We start from the raw sequence: 17,528 nt of genomic DNA, 5'->3' as shown, positions 1-17,528 counted from the left end.
ATACATTTATTCATAAGTTTAAATTTTTAAGAATAATTATGACTTTATTACTTCAGATTTTCAAAGAGTATACGTTTGGTCAGAAGGTTTCAATCATAATATATAAAAATATCTTTAGGCTTTTGTTTCAATAAACAAAAGAGGAAAAACCTTCTTTTTTACACGTTATTTGTATAGTCAAAATTCATCTCGTGTAAAAAAACAAAGAGAAGAAACTTAGCCCGCCCTCTGCTTCACCACATTGCAATAATTTTTTCTAATATCTTCTGACTATACATGAGTGAATTGTTCAATTATCAAATTATTTAAAGTTAAGAATATTATCTGTTTGTATTTTGGTTTCATTATAGTATTTTAATTTTTATGCAAATTACGAAAAAAGTATGTAAAATGTAATATTTTAAAAACGCTTATACCTACACAGTGGAATAAAAAATTATTATATAAATTATAATAGTATTTAAAATATTATTGCGTATAATAAAATGCATAATATTATGACATTTATGTACATATAAGTTTAAGCCCTCTAAATTTAAATTAAAATTATATATTTATAAAAATAATTTTGATGGTACATTTTATTAAATTGTCAAATATTATACTTTAAATATTGAACTTATAATTTATATATTTTTTTGATCTTGAAGGATATTATACAAGCAACTTCAAATGCATAAAAAAAAAATTGTACTATGTTTATTTATTTAAATAATTTTACATAGATACAAGAACAATGTATAAGAGATCTTGTATTAAATTTTCAAACAAATTCACCCAGTGAATAATTATTTGTCATTTATAAAAAAAAAAAAAAAACTAAAAAAATGAAAAATTTCAAATGTCTATAAATAGTTCAAAATACTTGGAAAACTATTTATATTTGGTGAGTATTGCATATAATAAGCATCTAAGGTTAATTTATTCGTGTTTGAATTCCAAAAAAAAAATAAAAACAAAATACGATGGAAAAGAAAAATGTTAAAATTTAATATTGTTCAATGTACCTACACTTTACACATTTGAATTTCAAACGGTCTCAGGCTTTAGTGGCTAAATCCTGACGTGATTCATAACAATTGTAATTACAAAATACAAGCATTACAAATTTACAACGCATCACTACCGTTAGTAAGTTAGTTCCTACATCAATTCAGAGCACTAACAGTGTGACTTGATCAATTCTTCCGCCTTACACGTTCACGGGAGAGCCGAGAGGTGAGACTGCAGGGGACCAAGCTGGCTCTATTTATGTATGTACGACGGACGCAAAGGCTACAACTAATCTAGGTAACGTCTTTCGACTAACCAAATTCCACAATGACCACCATCAATCATTAAGAGTTATAGAACGTGTAATTAATAATAGTATTTTTATCTAATAAAATTCACATATTATTATATTGTATTTACACCCAATTTTGCATTTAATGTTCAATTTAACGAACGAAGTCAACAATGCGATATATTATTATGATTTACACGTAAGCCGTTGTAATGTAGTACTATAATTTATAACATTATTAAGTTTGTAATCGTGTACGATGATAATCGGTAAAATAATAAATAACAACAATTGTGATCATTTTATAACGTAATGCTGCATATATATTGTCGATCGAATGCTTTTTTAAACTTCTATGAAGTGTCACTAGGTATATAATTTAATAATTATATATTGTATATGTATCTATTATATAATATGCATATATACACACATATTATTAATATGTATATTATTATAATATCGTACATTGCTACGCATATGTACGTTAAAATTTCTACACTGCTAACATTTTGAATTGTTTTATCGCCAGAAAAAAAAAATTAAATACAAAATTTAAATTGCATTTTATTTTGACATTTTGACATCCATTTGGGCCGTCTACAAAGTACATATTATATATTTTGGCGCACTTAAATATATATACTTATTATAGCTTCCAACGAGTACGTTGCTACTGCATAATAATAAATATTTACTTATATATAATATACGATATTAAATTAATTAATTAATTATTAAAACCATACGTGTAATTAATATTGTATTTAAGTATAATAAGGCGAACGCAATACTCCAGAATGTTCCAGCAGTATAATAGTATTATCATGGATATGCGAAAACAAAAAAAAAACAAAATTAATAGTAATTAAACTACGGTTATAACAATACATAAGGTAATATTAAGTATATATATAATATATGTATATTGTGTATATATATATATAGTTACGGACCCGAAACAATTAACATGGCACCAACAACGGTAAAACGTTGACGTTGTGTGTGTATATATTGTATATTATATAATATCGGTATACCTAGATCTGTTCAACACAGTAGCCGATGGCTGGTAAGTTCTAACAATTGCGTTATAATTTTGTTAATAGCCCGAGACTCAAACGCGACACGATCGACAGTCGTCGGTTTAAATATTTTTGGTAAATCTATCAAAATCAAGCAGTGCAAAACACAGTATAATAATATGATGGATATTATCGTAGAAATGGTAATAATAATTCCAGCATTTTTTTCAAACGGTTTTTCTCAATTTATGAATCCGTAAATCGAAAATTAATGACTTGCCAACTCGGATGACATTGTCATTGTTTAAGTATATTACTTTCATTTTCTCACCCGGTTACTCCATGCTCCCCCCAAACCCAACCACTAATGTCGATAATTTATTATTTGTTATAGGGAAGCGATGGCGAATAAACTGAATTCGAATGTGTATATTATAATATAATATAATAGTCATGCATAAATAAAAAAGTCTTCTCATCGACCGTAAAATACGTAACAACAGGACGGGACAGCTACACTTTAAGATGTATCCATAATCAATAATCATATATGATTATCTGAATCGATACGTTCTAGGGCTATCTCCTCCCATCCCCATAACAAACACGAAGATGAAATTATTTCGTTTTGGCGACCTTGGAAACGCAAAAAAAAATTAGCGGGAAGATGAGAAAAATTAGATCGGACCGTCGACGGCACACAAGTAAAATATATCTATTATATATATCTATTTATACGTTATATATCTAAATATTAATATAATATAATATAATATGAGAACCACGTGGGTAAAAGTTGAGCCGATTAATTTCAATACTTACTACTTAACACTATACATATACGCTATATACACACACAACTATACATATATATATATATATATATATATTTATGACGAGACACCTATAACATTATATATTATTATAATATTAGAGTACATTATGTAATGTTATTGTGTATACACGCCTATACATTAAATTTACATTATCATTCTGGAGTATTTTTTTAAATTTTTTTATTATTATTAATACGAAAAGCGTCGTATGGCTCGTTTCCGACTCCGTGTTGCTAATAAAATAAACTACACGTGAAATAACAATAATATATCATATCAAAAGTATTAATATATACATATTACGCTTAACGAAAACATAGGTATAATAATATTTTAATCGAATATTAATTAAAATGATTTTGAAAAAAAAATAAAGTAAAAACTATATTATTATATATATGTACACAAAACAAATAATATTACGTTAAGTATATAAAAAAAAAATTAAATTAAAACTACAAAACTAATTTTTTTAAACTTTTTTTTATGTTTGATCGAAACACGTCTAAAATATTATTGTTTTATTTTTATTATTACCAACGAAATAAATTTATTGATAGGTATAATATAATATTATGTATACAAGTTTTCGGTATTATATAAGTATATGCGATAAATTTGCGTATTAACAGTATAATATAGTAGTAGGTTTATTTATGGATTTAAGAGAACACATTCCGAGAGTTCCTACAATGCGTTGACAATAAAAAATGTTTAGTATTTATGATAAATGCAACGTCGGCGGCAGTATAATATATATATATAGCATTTATATTATATAAATCGTATTCCGAAGTCAGTTATTATTGATATCATTATTACTGTTATTATTATTATTATTAATTTTTTTTTTTAACGATGCTTAGGTAATGCTATTTACGAAAATTAGCGAAAGGAACACACACAACACACTTATCGTAATATATATTATCATATAGAGTAGAATTTAGTCAAGAAGGGTGCGGAGAAAAAAGAGTAAAATATTAAAATTACATCACCGTATACGGCATTTGGTTCATTTTTTGTAATATTTTGTACTTTGGGATGTACACACGGGAGAGCTCAAAAACGCTTGACAATAATAATAGAATAAACAGAATTAATAATAACGATGAACGGACAAGTCGGAATGGTTAAAATAATTGGTTTGATTAAATTAAATTGTTTATTATTCACGCTCACGATAAAAGCTAACCCTCCCACGCCGGTCCAATATTTTAACGACGCGCGGCAAATATAATATATAACGTGACAATAATAATAATATAATACGTGTATATAATAATAAATGTACGTAGTACGTTCAATATTTCAATAATATTATAAACTATTGTTGTTTGTATAAGGCACGTAACGAGTTTTTAGTTGAAATTAAAATATTAGCAATACGTATTATTTCATAATGAATATACATTATACAGCACGCATATTACTATACTATCGTATTATATAAATATAGGTGACGTGAATATTAAACAACGTTGATGTTTGTTGGCGTACTCGGTTCGGGGGGGAGGGGGATTCGCTTTTTTTTGTCTATTGCTATTATTATTTGTAATATTTGGGAGTGAAACGAAAAAAATTTATGGTGAGTTGGTCTACCGCGCGCGACAGGACGAGGAAGGCTAGTCAATCATAAAATTATTTAGATAAAAATAAAAAATAATGATAACGAGAGTTAATTGTTGAACGGTAAATACACATATACACGTATATACATATATATGATATTATGTACCGAATTTTGAATAATGAAAAACGAATAACTCACTACATGAAACGATAAAAAGCTCGTGTGTGATTTGGTACGAAAGGGGGGTAAACGAACGAATCGATATATAACGTTTATATATAAAGTATAAATGTCGTATTTTTCGCACGACGAAAAGAAAATGTAAAATAATAATAATAATAATGATAATAATAATAATTAGTAATAAAAATGATTTACACGGCCGTTTCCGTGTGGCTGTGTGACGACAGACGTTCGACGTCGATGTGGGGCACGCTGATCGCGTTGTCGCTGTCGGCGTATTCGATGGATCCACCTGTGCCGGTGCCGCCGCCTCCGCCGCCGGTGTTGGACGACGAACCGCCGCCGCCTGTCGCCGCGGACAGTCTCTTGCTGAAGCACGGTTGTTTGCGCAAAACTTCGGCCAGCGACTCGCCGTAACGTGCGTCCAGACCCTGCCGGAAAGCGTTAACCACTCGTATCTGTGGAAATTGTCGGAAAAAACAGCATTTATATAAATATATATATCTATGTACTATACTATATGTAATAATTTGTATTACATATGTACGGTTTTTTTTTTTTTTTTTTAATAATAACGATGGTTAGAAAATAAAAAAAAAAAAACTATATAATTTTTTTAAAAAGATGATCGCAAGCGTCGTTATTCACATACTTGCGCATTATATCGATATCAAAACAGAACAGTGCTTTAGTTTTTTGAAAGCGATTTGTAGCGTGGAATTTTGAGTTTTTAATTTTTTTTTTTTTTTTTATTGCACGCATGAACCCCGAAGAGAGGAGAGGTATTGAATATGTATTTTTAATAAAATGAAAGTTAATTAATTATGCGCGGTTAAACAGAATAACGACGCACGCGTGTGCGTAAGTATTAATTATATGATTAATGTTTAAAAGAACAAAAATTCTAAAAAAAAAACAAAACAAAAAAAAAACAAACAAACTATAAAAATTGACCGAGCTCTATTATAATGGCATATAATGTAATATATATGGTACGAGTATATATGATACATTATACAAATGCGCCTACGCAGGTACACAAAAAATTAATTAATCAGCGCGTGCTCATATATGTATAATATATAGGCACGAATAATAAAATGTCACGGTGATTAGATGATGTACACACAGTATCTACAGGGCGCATAGTTGTGGTCCCCCGAAGATAGGACCGGATATGAAATTAAAACAGCAAAAAGCGGTGACCGGTCGAAACGGGGGACCATTTACGTCGCTTTTAAAAAAAGTACGACAGCCGGCCGGTTCCCGTCGTCGAGAGAACGTACGCCCTGTACACACTCGGAGCACCGGTGACAATATTTAACGTATTATATTAAAATATACACATACTATATATCGTACCCACTATGTACATTATATTACGTAGCGAGGCCGTGATGAATGATAATAATATTTGCACATTCGCGACGATAATATAATATCATAATATGTACCCTATATAATATTATAATAATAATAATACGACTGGAATGATGCAGGCGTGTGCGTAATACGCAAAAACATATAATATAATGTTAACAAAATATATTATGTTAACCATCATCACTACATTTAATACAAAAACAGTAATCGTTATAATAATAATATATTAAGTACGTTATATAGGTATATTAATGATGATGATTATGATGATGTATGATAGATGGATAACAAACGATTACGTAATAATGTTAGTTGTAATAAAAAATAAACCAAAACTCAATAACAGCATCAGCGGCGGCGGCGGCGTCGGCGTCGGCAGCGGCAGTACGTACGAGTATGTTAAATTGTATATTATAATAATATTACGATATAATACTACTATAATATCGTGGCGATGATATTGCATATGTAATGCGTGTTATGAGAGTAAATATAAAAAAATCAAATAGTATAACACGAACAATGACAATGACTAGTTGCGGGCTATGTTGTGAGCCGATTAGAAAAACTTTTGCTGTGATTACACTCGTATATGAGTATTGGTATGTACATGGCGTACATGGATATACAAGTAATGTAATGTCGTACGTGTTGTAAGTGTGTATACGATGATGACAATTATCGAATAATAGAGCAGTTAGTGTGTGTATAGTGTGTATGTGTGACATATATATGTACATCGTGACCTATTGATGATGATGATGATGATGATGGAAAACTTTGGCGAAAACCGGCACTAAAATTAGCTGCAAATGATGCTCCCGGGGTGTGACGGTGGGGGTTTCTTCCACTACACGTAATTTTTTCATGAATTTTTTTCGCCCTTAACCCGTATAGCCACAACAGTTTTTTCAACAGAACGTTACTACCGACTTATATCTGCTCTGCCGGGAGGAATACAATATCGTTCGTGTTACCCCCTCCTCCCATTACACGACGATAGGTGTGTATATATCTTATATTCGCGCGTAGACGATACTCTACGTACACTGTTACATCATTAAAATATGCATATTATTATACGATCGAAGGGTACGTGAACCATAGGTATTGTTATACCTGACGAATTATACTGACGGGGAGCTGGACGTGTGATTACTGATTAGCATGCAAAAACGGTATTAGATGTGTAGGGTGTAGTATCTGTAGGATTCGACAATATTAAAATAACTTCATACCCCAGATACGCGCATCAAGCGTCGTGTAATGTTGTACATCACGACACGACACAACGCCTTAATGCAAAATGCGGCGACGACTTTAATCTCCCTCGAGGCTACTACGTAAGTATATATACTATATTATATAATACATGATATACTCGGATAAGTGTTATTCATGCAACAAAAGCAATAAGTTCAAAGCGACAGCTACACACACCATATAATAATATTATATTAAGTACGGGTAACACAATGATTAACGGTTATCAACAGTATATAGTAAAATATAATATTAAGTAGTTGTACACATATGATCCTATATATGTATATAATATATAGTAGCAGTGATATACAGTAATGATAGTAGTAGTGCGAATGGATGGTATATATATATATATATATGTATATAAAGGTTTTGATAATAGTGTTTCTATAAATAAGGAGTAAAACCAATTATACGCGCGCATGTGTGAATTCATTATCTCTGTATAATATTATTCACAGGTGGGCGGCGGCAGTGGTGGATGGGGTTGGAAACTTTCGGACCCCGGCCACACGCAAAACGATAATATTCTAAAATAATATACCGTCACATTAAAGGCGTATTGACATTGCGTGAGTGTACGAGGAAACGAATATACCTTAGGTTATAACAGAGATTGTATTGTGAGGGGGTTAGGGAGGGATAGGGTGTTCCGAACGCGTATTACCTGTGTACGCGTTCATAATCGAGAAACCATACTAAACACCAGCGTCTATGAAAAATAAATTAATCATACACGCCGTGCGCCATGAATACAAAAAAATATACATGTATATATTATAATGTCGTAAAATAGTATTATTTTGTACGCCCGACGAGCGGGCCCTATGATGAACGATGACATATCGTCGTGTTCGATGACAGGTCATAGATCAGAGGAGGGCGCAATGATATACATCATATTATTATATAAACATTAAAAGTGAATTCCGCGATGGGTTTTATATTCGTCGTGGGTGATTTAAGAATGCGGTGTTTGTACCTACTGGCAACAGCGCAGTCGTTTAAAATAAAATAAAAAAATTATTTGTTTCTATATAATTATACATACTATAATTATTTTAATATAGTAATCGCAATAATTTTTATAATAAAAATATGAGTCTTGTAAATGTGTGACGTGTGTAAATTAAATTTTTAAAAAAAAGGTATTGAACATCGGCAACAACACTATACAAAATAAACACCGTCGTCAACATTATTAAATATTATCCTACTTCATAGGTATTATAGGTAACAATATTCTCAACAACAACAATGATTCTATTATAACACTAAAAACTATATAAATATAATATATTAAATGTAATATATCCGTATACGTACAACTATGTTATAAATTAGTAATACTAAATAACAATATCAGTAACGATTCTAAAAAAAAAAAATAAATAAATAAACAATAATGAAAAATGCTTTCATTATTTATGAGATAATGACGTGTCGTATGACTGACTGATGACGATGAGCAAAAATCTTATTTAAACTTTGAAAATATACGATACGCGTACTTGGCGTATACTTGTACAAGTCAAAAATACACGCATAATAATACCTGCCTTACTATAATACTAACCTAGAATATTGAATACACATAATAATAATATTATATATTATATCCTAATCGTATCATATTATTTAACAAAATTAAAAAGTATAATGTATTCAATAAACATATTATAGCATCTACGCGCATTAAATATAATATATAATATATGTATACATATATATATATATTATTATAATATACGAGAATAATGATTGTAATGACGTTACATGTAACAATTAAAATAAATTCGACGACGACAAAATAATAAGAAAAAAAATATCATCGGCGAGAACACGTGACACTATATTATAATAATATTGTATATTATACTATATTGTACAAATATAAATGTCGTATTCTTTGCTGATTTATTGCACACTCGACTCCACTATAATACACGCGCAAAAACTAATCTCGTCTTTAAGTCTAATAATAATAATGATAGTAATAATAATATTATATGTATTACACGGTACAACAGTTATAATAAATAATGTAATAATACATATTGTCGCCGAGGAAAGATTTTTACCTACTACAAAACTAGATAAATAATAGTAGTAATAATAATAATAATAATAATAACCTTAATTAAACTGTAATAATCATATTAATATGTTAAAATTAGACGATCACACCTATTTTATTGTTATACTGTAGTAAAAAAAGCAGCAGCCACAGCACGGACGTGTGTACATGGGGCGTTAGCTACTGCGGGACACACACACATGCGGGCGCGCGCTCGCGGTTTTATCGGTATGTATCGGAATCCTGAGGTGACGTCGAGCGCGTGTGTCAAGTCGGCAGTTGTCTTGTTCAAACTTGTATTTTATTATTCTTCACGGCCACCTTTGAACAAAATCAATAATCGCCACAAAAAAAAAAAAAAATTGGATTTGTGTAAATTATTATTGAAAGTGAACAATAGAAAAAGTGTTATGCATAGTATTATTGTATTATTGATATATAGTAATCAACAACACTATGCAGTTAAAACGGGAGGAAAGAGCAACTGCAGCGGAGACTCAGTTTAGAGCAGCATCACCACCATACGTTTTATTTTGTGTCGTGCATACACGAGAATGCAATGAATCCAAGTAATATATTAAATTTTTTGTTATAGAGCATCGTAAAAATATTTTGATATGTTAATCGACGAAATCGTATTACAATAAACGTAAATACACTAAACTGTATCATCAAATACAGGCGCATGTAACACGTATAACCATAATAATATTATGCTACCGTCATAAGACATTATATAACATAATATTATGTATAGAACGTGGTGCAACCGCACACTGCATTATGACGTGTATGCGTGTATGGTATCTGTATACTGCAGTGATTTGTAGTACGGGAGTATTGATGAAATAATGTCATTTTATACAAGACACGATGACGTGTCGAAATGAACTTATAATGGATTTAAAAATAAGAGTATTATCGAGTGTCCATGATTGTAATAAAATAATGCATGTATACAATTAATATTATAAAATAATAATAAAATAATGGATTATATATAGTTAAAAATATTTAACAAATACAATATTCACATACTACACGTTACACATGCGCACACATACCACACTCGCCCATCACTACGCTCGTCCTCACAGTATACTATATTATATTATACCTACTGCTATTCTTTTTTCAAACCATTTTGGTTACGTATAAAACGTATAAGTTCGACAGAGGAATTTAAAAAGTCAAAAACAGTTTCTTTTGGTAATGATTAATAATTAATAAGGTATAAATTATGTAGAAGAAGAAATAAAAACAACGACAAATCGCCTAGTATATAATATATTATACACATACATAGTATGTACAGTGTACACGTATAGCGACAGTGGAAATTAAGTAAAGAATATTAACAAATATAATATATATAGTAAATGTAAAATTAAAGGCATCAGTAGCAGCAGCAACACCGAAAAATCAGAGCAACAAAAATGATTAAAAATAATATGGTAATATAAAATATCACCACACAGAATTTATGATCAATATTATGTTTGAAAGGTACTTAAAAAAATAATACGGTCAAATACAATGAAGTTACGAAGATATTAAGAAGAAATATATTATCAATATAGACAACTGAGCATAAAAATTTGTTTATGACAAACTATTATAAATATATGTATATATATCAGTATAAAACAACTCTATATAATATATACTACTATTATGATGATTATTATATCATCAGTTATATGACAATAAATTACTTATTAAAAAATAAATTGCCGAAACCAATCACACCAAATACAACGAAAGATATAGATCGTAAATTATACGCTTAATAAAAAAAACAAACAAAGCTTTTCACGCAATATTATACTACTCTGTACATTTGATAGGATTTGTTATTAAATTATTATATAAACATATAATAATAACTATAACGCATCAACGGAGATTTAATAAGTTAATATTTTATTAGTATTTAATGTTATTATATAATATTATACGAACAATTCTTATATTGTATTGTAATATAATATTGGTAATAATCGGATATATTACGTTTTTTTAGACCAAATAATTTATTGAACGGATCAATATAAGTAATGGAAGCCGAACGACAGGTATAACAACAACGGGATTTGTAATAAAAATCGTTTGATTTAAAGTAAAAAAAAAAAAAATACGACTACGGTATATAGAAAAAGCGGGGATGGGAAGAAAACAAATTACGGTATGGAAAAAATATATCAAATGAGCTCTACCAACAAGTATATTATTATTATATAGCCATAATATTACTTTTAAAGAAAAAACACGAAAGTTTAAATACATAATATACTACAGTAAAATATATTCTAGTGCTGCTGCGGCGGCGGTTGGATAGTGTGTATAAATGAATAATATATATAATATATATTTTATGTATAAATATAATATATTATATAATGATGATTGATGATGATGATGATGATGATATAATAGTAATATATGCATGCACGAAAATACGAGAAAACAAAAATTAAGACAACACAATAAGTATTTCTTATGTTTCATGATTTTGTTTAAAAAAACAACTAAATAATTGTTTTGTACAGAACAATTTAAAAGGTATACCTATTTTATTTTACAATTATTATCGTGCAGTAATGTTCCGTAATATAATATACCTAATATGATCGATGCGCGCGTGTGTTATTTTAGTAATTAATCTCCGATCAATTAAAACCCTCGAAGTCTATAATATTATATAGTAGTAGGTAATATGATCAAAATTTGTTTTTACTCTGACTTATACACAATAACCTAAAAAAAAATCATGAAATAAATTGAGTTGTTTCTCGGATTTAATATATAGGTAAGTAACTGTATTATAATCATTTACTAGCAGATTACGTTAATTTATTAAAATAATTATAAGTTTTAGGGGCACAATATTTAAGTGTAGTTAAGTACCTACCTAAAACGATCTTTAAGCGCCACTCCAGTAATGAATTGTTGGAGTAGCGTACTCAAACTTAAAAATTTAAACCAGAATGCGAGCGTATGACACGCATTCGTTTGAAACAGGCCTTAAAAGGATTGGATTTTTAATATTTTGTCTGTGTTGCAGCGAAAAAATCTGGTCATTTATAATATACACACATATATGTGTTAATATTTAAATCAAAATAAACAATGCGTGTCATGTAGACACGCATATTAAACGAATTAATAATAATTATTATAATAATAAGTAACCTGAAACACGCACACAAACAAAATATGTCTAAACAGTATATTAATTATTATGTTAAAAAAAACACTAATTATAATTAACCGCCGTCTCACGCGCTCACATACACGACACACACATTATACAACACAACGATGATGTTAATAAATAAACGTAATTATAGAATATTTTGTTCTATTGTTGTTTTCCTTGCATATACATATAAAACAAAAATATTAGTTTATGCAAATTTTTAAGTCTATTAACAAACTAAACCAAGAATTTAATGTGGTAACTATTTAATTTGCACGGCCTATTGGCTACAAAATAAGTCCACGATAAAGTTTGAAGAATAAAAATATTAAAGATAGATTATTAAATTACTTTTTACCATTTTCAAGTATTACATTATTACAAGTAAGTGAGCTGCTGTAAACTAGATAGAAACAAAACACATTTAACATACTTGGGAGTGTATACGTGTAATATAGTTGCTGTTTTTAATACATGCGATGGACATTTCCTTCGACACTCATTGCAGTTGACGCTGCTCTTGCAGTTTTAAATTATCTGTATTATCCGTGTGTGACATACTTCATTTCGTCTGTATCCACGTGTTGCCGATATACCAATAAATTGTTGGTGTATGTGTATAATTGTATAAATATATTGTAAAATCAAATGGTGTATAAATTTAAAATAATATCATTTAAATAAACTTAACGATAATAATATCGCTGTGCACTTTTATTTTTTTTTTCAATATAAAACAGAAACATAGTTTCATTAATTATTCACGGAATCCACCTATAATATAATAATCAACTATATTATATAATAGCAAGCGTTTATCTACACTATATAATTATAATTAATTTAAAAATCGGTATAAGTAAACACTAAATAAAGAAGAGTACTATATAATGCTCTGCAGTGGTGACTAGATCGACAAACAATAAAAACTATTCAATAATATAATATAATGTAATAATAATAATAATAAATAATTAATAATAATAAGTATAATAAATACTATCATTTGAAGACAAGTAATAGTAAATTGTACATAAAATCTAAACAGCCATTTATTCCCCTTCCTCACCATCATTACTCATTATAATCATTGTTATAATTAATAATATTTGTTGGCAGCGAGAACATATTATAATCTCTTAATTTTTAAAACATTTGTTATTAATATAATTAATAAAGCGTTAGTTAAGTATATATTAATTGTTTTATTACTAAAATAATAGTTAAATGGATTTGAGCCCACGTTAGTTACAACTTACACCAATTAAATATTTTTAACATCTAGAAGTAGTTGGAACGTTCATTAAATCGAATTTTGCGGAAAATGTCAATTACAGATTAGTATGTTTTAGGTATTATATTATACGCACAATAGAATAAAAATATCGAATAGCAATATCTATTGTGTATGATTTTGTTAGGTACCTATTATTTAAATAGTGGCACTAAATTGGTCAAATGGTTCACGATTATCATTAAATCTATCAATAGGGAACGAACGGTCTGATTATTAGAATATCGGAACAGAAATATTGCCAAGATGTATCCTTATATACGAATCGTCTAATATAATAATACTTCGTTACGTTATTCGAACAAGTGAACGATCATTTCAGCCGCAGAATAATTCCAAAAATTCATAATATTATACCTACAATAATATATTCGCACAAGCAATATATGTATTAAGTGCACATCGATGTGCGTACAGTCTTAAAGTCCCGGTTAAGGATCGAGGACGACTTTAAATCTAATGCGATTGGACCCGAGACTTTCGAAATAAATTTACGGTAAGTACCTCTAAATTTTTATACTTGATTCGATCGTTATTATATCGAAACAAGGTAAACGTGCAAGTGGTTAAGTACTAAGCTTAGGTTGCGGAGCAGGTGGTCTCAGATTTTGTCGATATTTTCATCTCCCGGTGAGATAGTTGTATACGCGAATTATGTTCAAATATTTCGTTAATATTCGCCTCATCACGCTGGCAAATATGATATTGCGATCACGAAATATGTCTATTAAAACGGTAATGAGGTCTAATGTTTTTTTGTTGCTGCCGATTGTCATATTATTTAATGGTGTGTTGTATTTAACGACAGTTTGGAAATTTCAAGAATAAAAAAAATTAATCCAACGCATCTTTGCGTGTAAAAAGATGAAGAATAAGAAGAGCAATCGAAAGAATTTTACCGATTTTTTCCTGACGACGTTGCAGCAAAATCACTACTAAAATTAAACACGTCGTCAAAGAAGGGTAGTTAAAGTTTGCTGTGATACTATCAACGCAATAACGATGATGACATAATAATATTAATAATAACCATACATAACTACTATTACAAGTATAACAAGAACAAGAACAAGAAGAACAACAAAAACCACCAACAGCGGCGGCTTTAGACCGAGTGAAAAAAATATTAACAATAATCAATAAATGTAAAGTATAATAATAATAATAATAATAATAATAATGATAATAATAATAATAATAATAATATTATCGCGTTTGAGTTTCAAGAGAGATGTTTCGCGTCTATTATTATGTATTATAAAATTAATTATAATAATAATTTTACATTTAAATAATAATAATAATAATAATAATAATAATAATATCGCGGTATTTATCGATTAACGTGTGTGTGGTGCCTTGTGTCCGAGACGAACAACAACAACCGGTCAAACCATTTGACCTTGCCACATTCTCTGAAAAGAAATACGTGTGCGTTACAATATTTTAAATCCAACGTAATCGAAAAAAAAATTAAGTGCAAACCAAAAGAAAAAATCAATATATATAATATATATATAAAAAAAAAAATTATCCACACACATTATTCGCATTACTCATCGCATAAGCTGCAGTAAAATTTGTTTTCCACCGAAAAACAAATAGTCCCTCGAGGAAACCTCAAAATCGAGCAGCCAAATGTTAAACAATACGTATATTGATCATCTCGATTACAATAATTATTATATGAAAGCATGATATCACGCGTGTAATCTTAAAAAAAAAATTCACACCCATACATCATACAAACACACGCAAAACATACACACACGACACACACACGCAAAACTTACACACACATAAATACCGAACAAAAATCAAAATCCAAACAACGTTATTATTATTATTATTATTATTATTATTAAACGTATACCTAATTAATAATAGGTATATAATAGTATGTATTATTATTATTATCATTATTATTACTATTAACGACGTGGCTGATTCCTTAGACGGAATATTACAAAATAAATTATTGTGTTAAGTAATTTGGAGTAGATATAAGATTAAGCGGCGACACCAGCGATAATAATTACAAAATATAATCATTATACATTATACTATATATATATTAGATTTACTAATATATACCCTTACCTCGAGTGCGGGTGGCGTTTGTTGCAATGCCCCTTAAATACAGCGGCATCTGGATTTTTTTTTTATCAACTATTATATTTATATCGTAACCCAGAATATTGTACTAAACAATAATATGTGTAAATTTATTTTATATATTATTATCATTACATATTGAAATATAAAACCATTATAATTATATGTGTATAACGCAAAACGACGACGAAAAACGTCGTTCAATTCCTATCACATTACCATCAATAAGTATATATATATATATATATCATCACACACGCGCGCGTACGCGCTTTCGCGTTATATATACCTGAACACTACTACTATATATATTTTGATTTAATAATAATAATAATAATAACGAAAATAATTGTAAATTATTTTGTTGAGTAATAAATATATATGTATTATATAGGTAATAATATGTCAAGAAGATATTAAAAGGCAGTAAACGCACACGCATACACACATACACACACGCACACACAACAATTTCCGCACACACACTTTAACGTAACGGCGATCGACAATGTATGAAAATTCCGTTTAGCACGAAAGAAATTATTAACGATTCATTGTCTCCGACGTAAAGTGCACGTGGGAAAATAAGAATTTAGTATACATAGAGTATTAAAAATAAAAAAGCCGAGCAAGCCACTTATCAAGTACAATAATGATAACAACCGATACCAAAAGCTGTATAAAGATAAAACAAAAACAACACACCGTGCAAAAATAAAATAAAATTTCAAAAATAAATCTAAAGGGAATCAAGGATCGGGTCAGCAGTAGCAGCAGCATTAGTATATAATATAGTCATTATTGTTAAACATAATAATGATATATATTGTATATATGTATTACATTTTCTCGACTACTACTAATGCCACTACTATTATTAATAATACTACTACTACTATTACTACTACTACCACTACTACTATTACTTATTTGAATGGTAGTTATTATTAACATATTAAATTGTACTCAAATATATCAGAGATAGGACATTATCAGTACATTTTTAAATTCTTGAATATTTAAAACAAAACTATATGGTTACACATGCCAATCCACGCTCCTGATTTTTGGTTCTCCTATCGTCTGTCATGCGCTCAACAATATGAACTTAACACAATATTGTTATTTAACTTTTAAGCGAATTACTTGAAATGAAATAGTCGAATGGTCATTGACTATATAGCAAGTGGATTTATGCACACGCGCGTTAATCCTTGCCAAATCCACGTTCAGTTTTGATTTTAAAATGATACATTTTATATTTCACGCATAGACGATATTTTTAGTAAGAA

At 29.0% G+C, this 17,528-nt stretch overlaps 1 protein-coding gene across 11 annotated transcripts in view; it reads right to left on the bottom strand.

The window, feature by feature from the left end:
• Nucleotides 1–1,832: 1,832 nt before the first annotated feature.
• LOC114125413 (plasma membrane calcium-transporting ATPase 3) overlaps nt 1,833–17,528 on the bottom strand; it is a 67,298-nt gene continuing 51,602 nt past the window's right edge. For 5 of the 11 annotated variants that reach the window (XM_027989044.2, XM_027989042.2, XM_027989047.2 and 2 more), the window contains one exon: nt 1,833–5,360. In XM_027989044.2, coding sequence (XP_027844845.1) covers nt 5,094–5,360 — 267 coding nt within the window. In that variant the 3' untranslated portion in view covers nt 1,833–5,093. Of the gene's footprint in view, nt 5,361–8,574; nt 9,950–13,526; nt 15,537–17,528 lie in introns of those variants that run through there. The other 6 variants (XM_027989050.2, XM_050205806.1, XM_027989052.2 and 3 more) reach the window with 3 other exon arrangements.

This window comes from Aphis gossypii, chromosome X (assembly GCF_020184175.1).
Source record: "Aphis gossypii isolate Hap1 chromosome X, ASM2018417v2, whole genome shotgun sequence".
Taxonomy (NCBI): Eukaryota; Metazoa; Arthropoda; class Insecta; order Hemiptera; family Aphididae; genus Aphis; species Aphis gossypii.
This window is presented reverse-complemented; position numbering and strand designations above follow the sequence as displayed.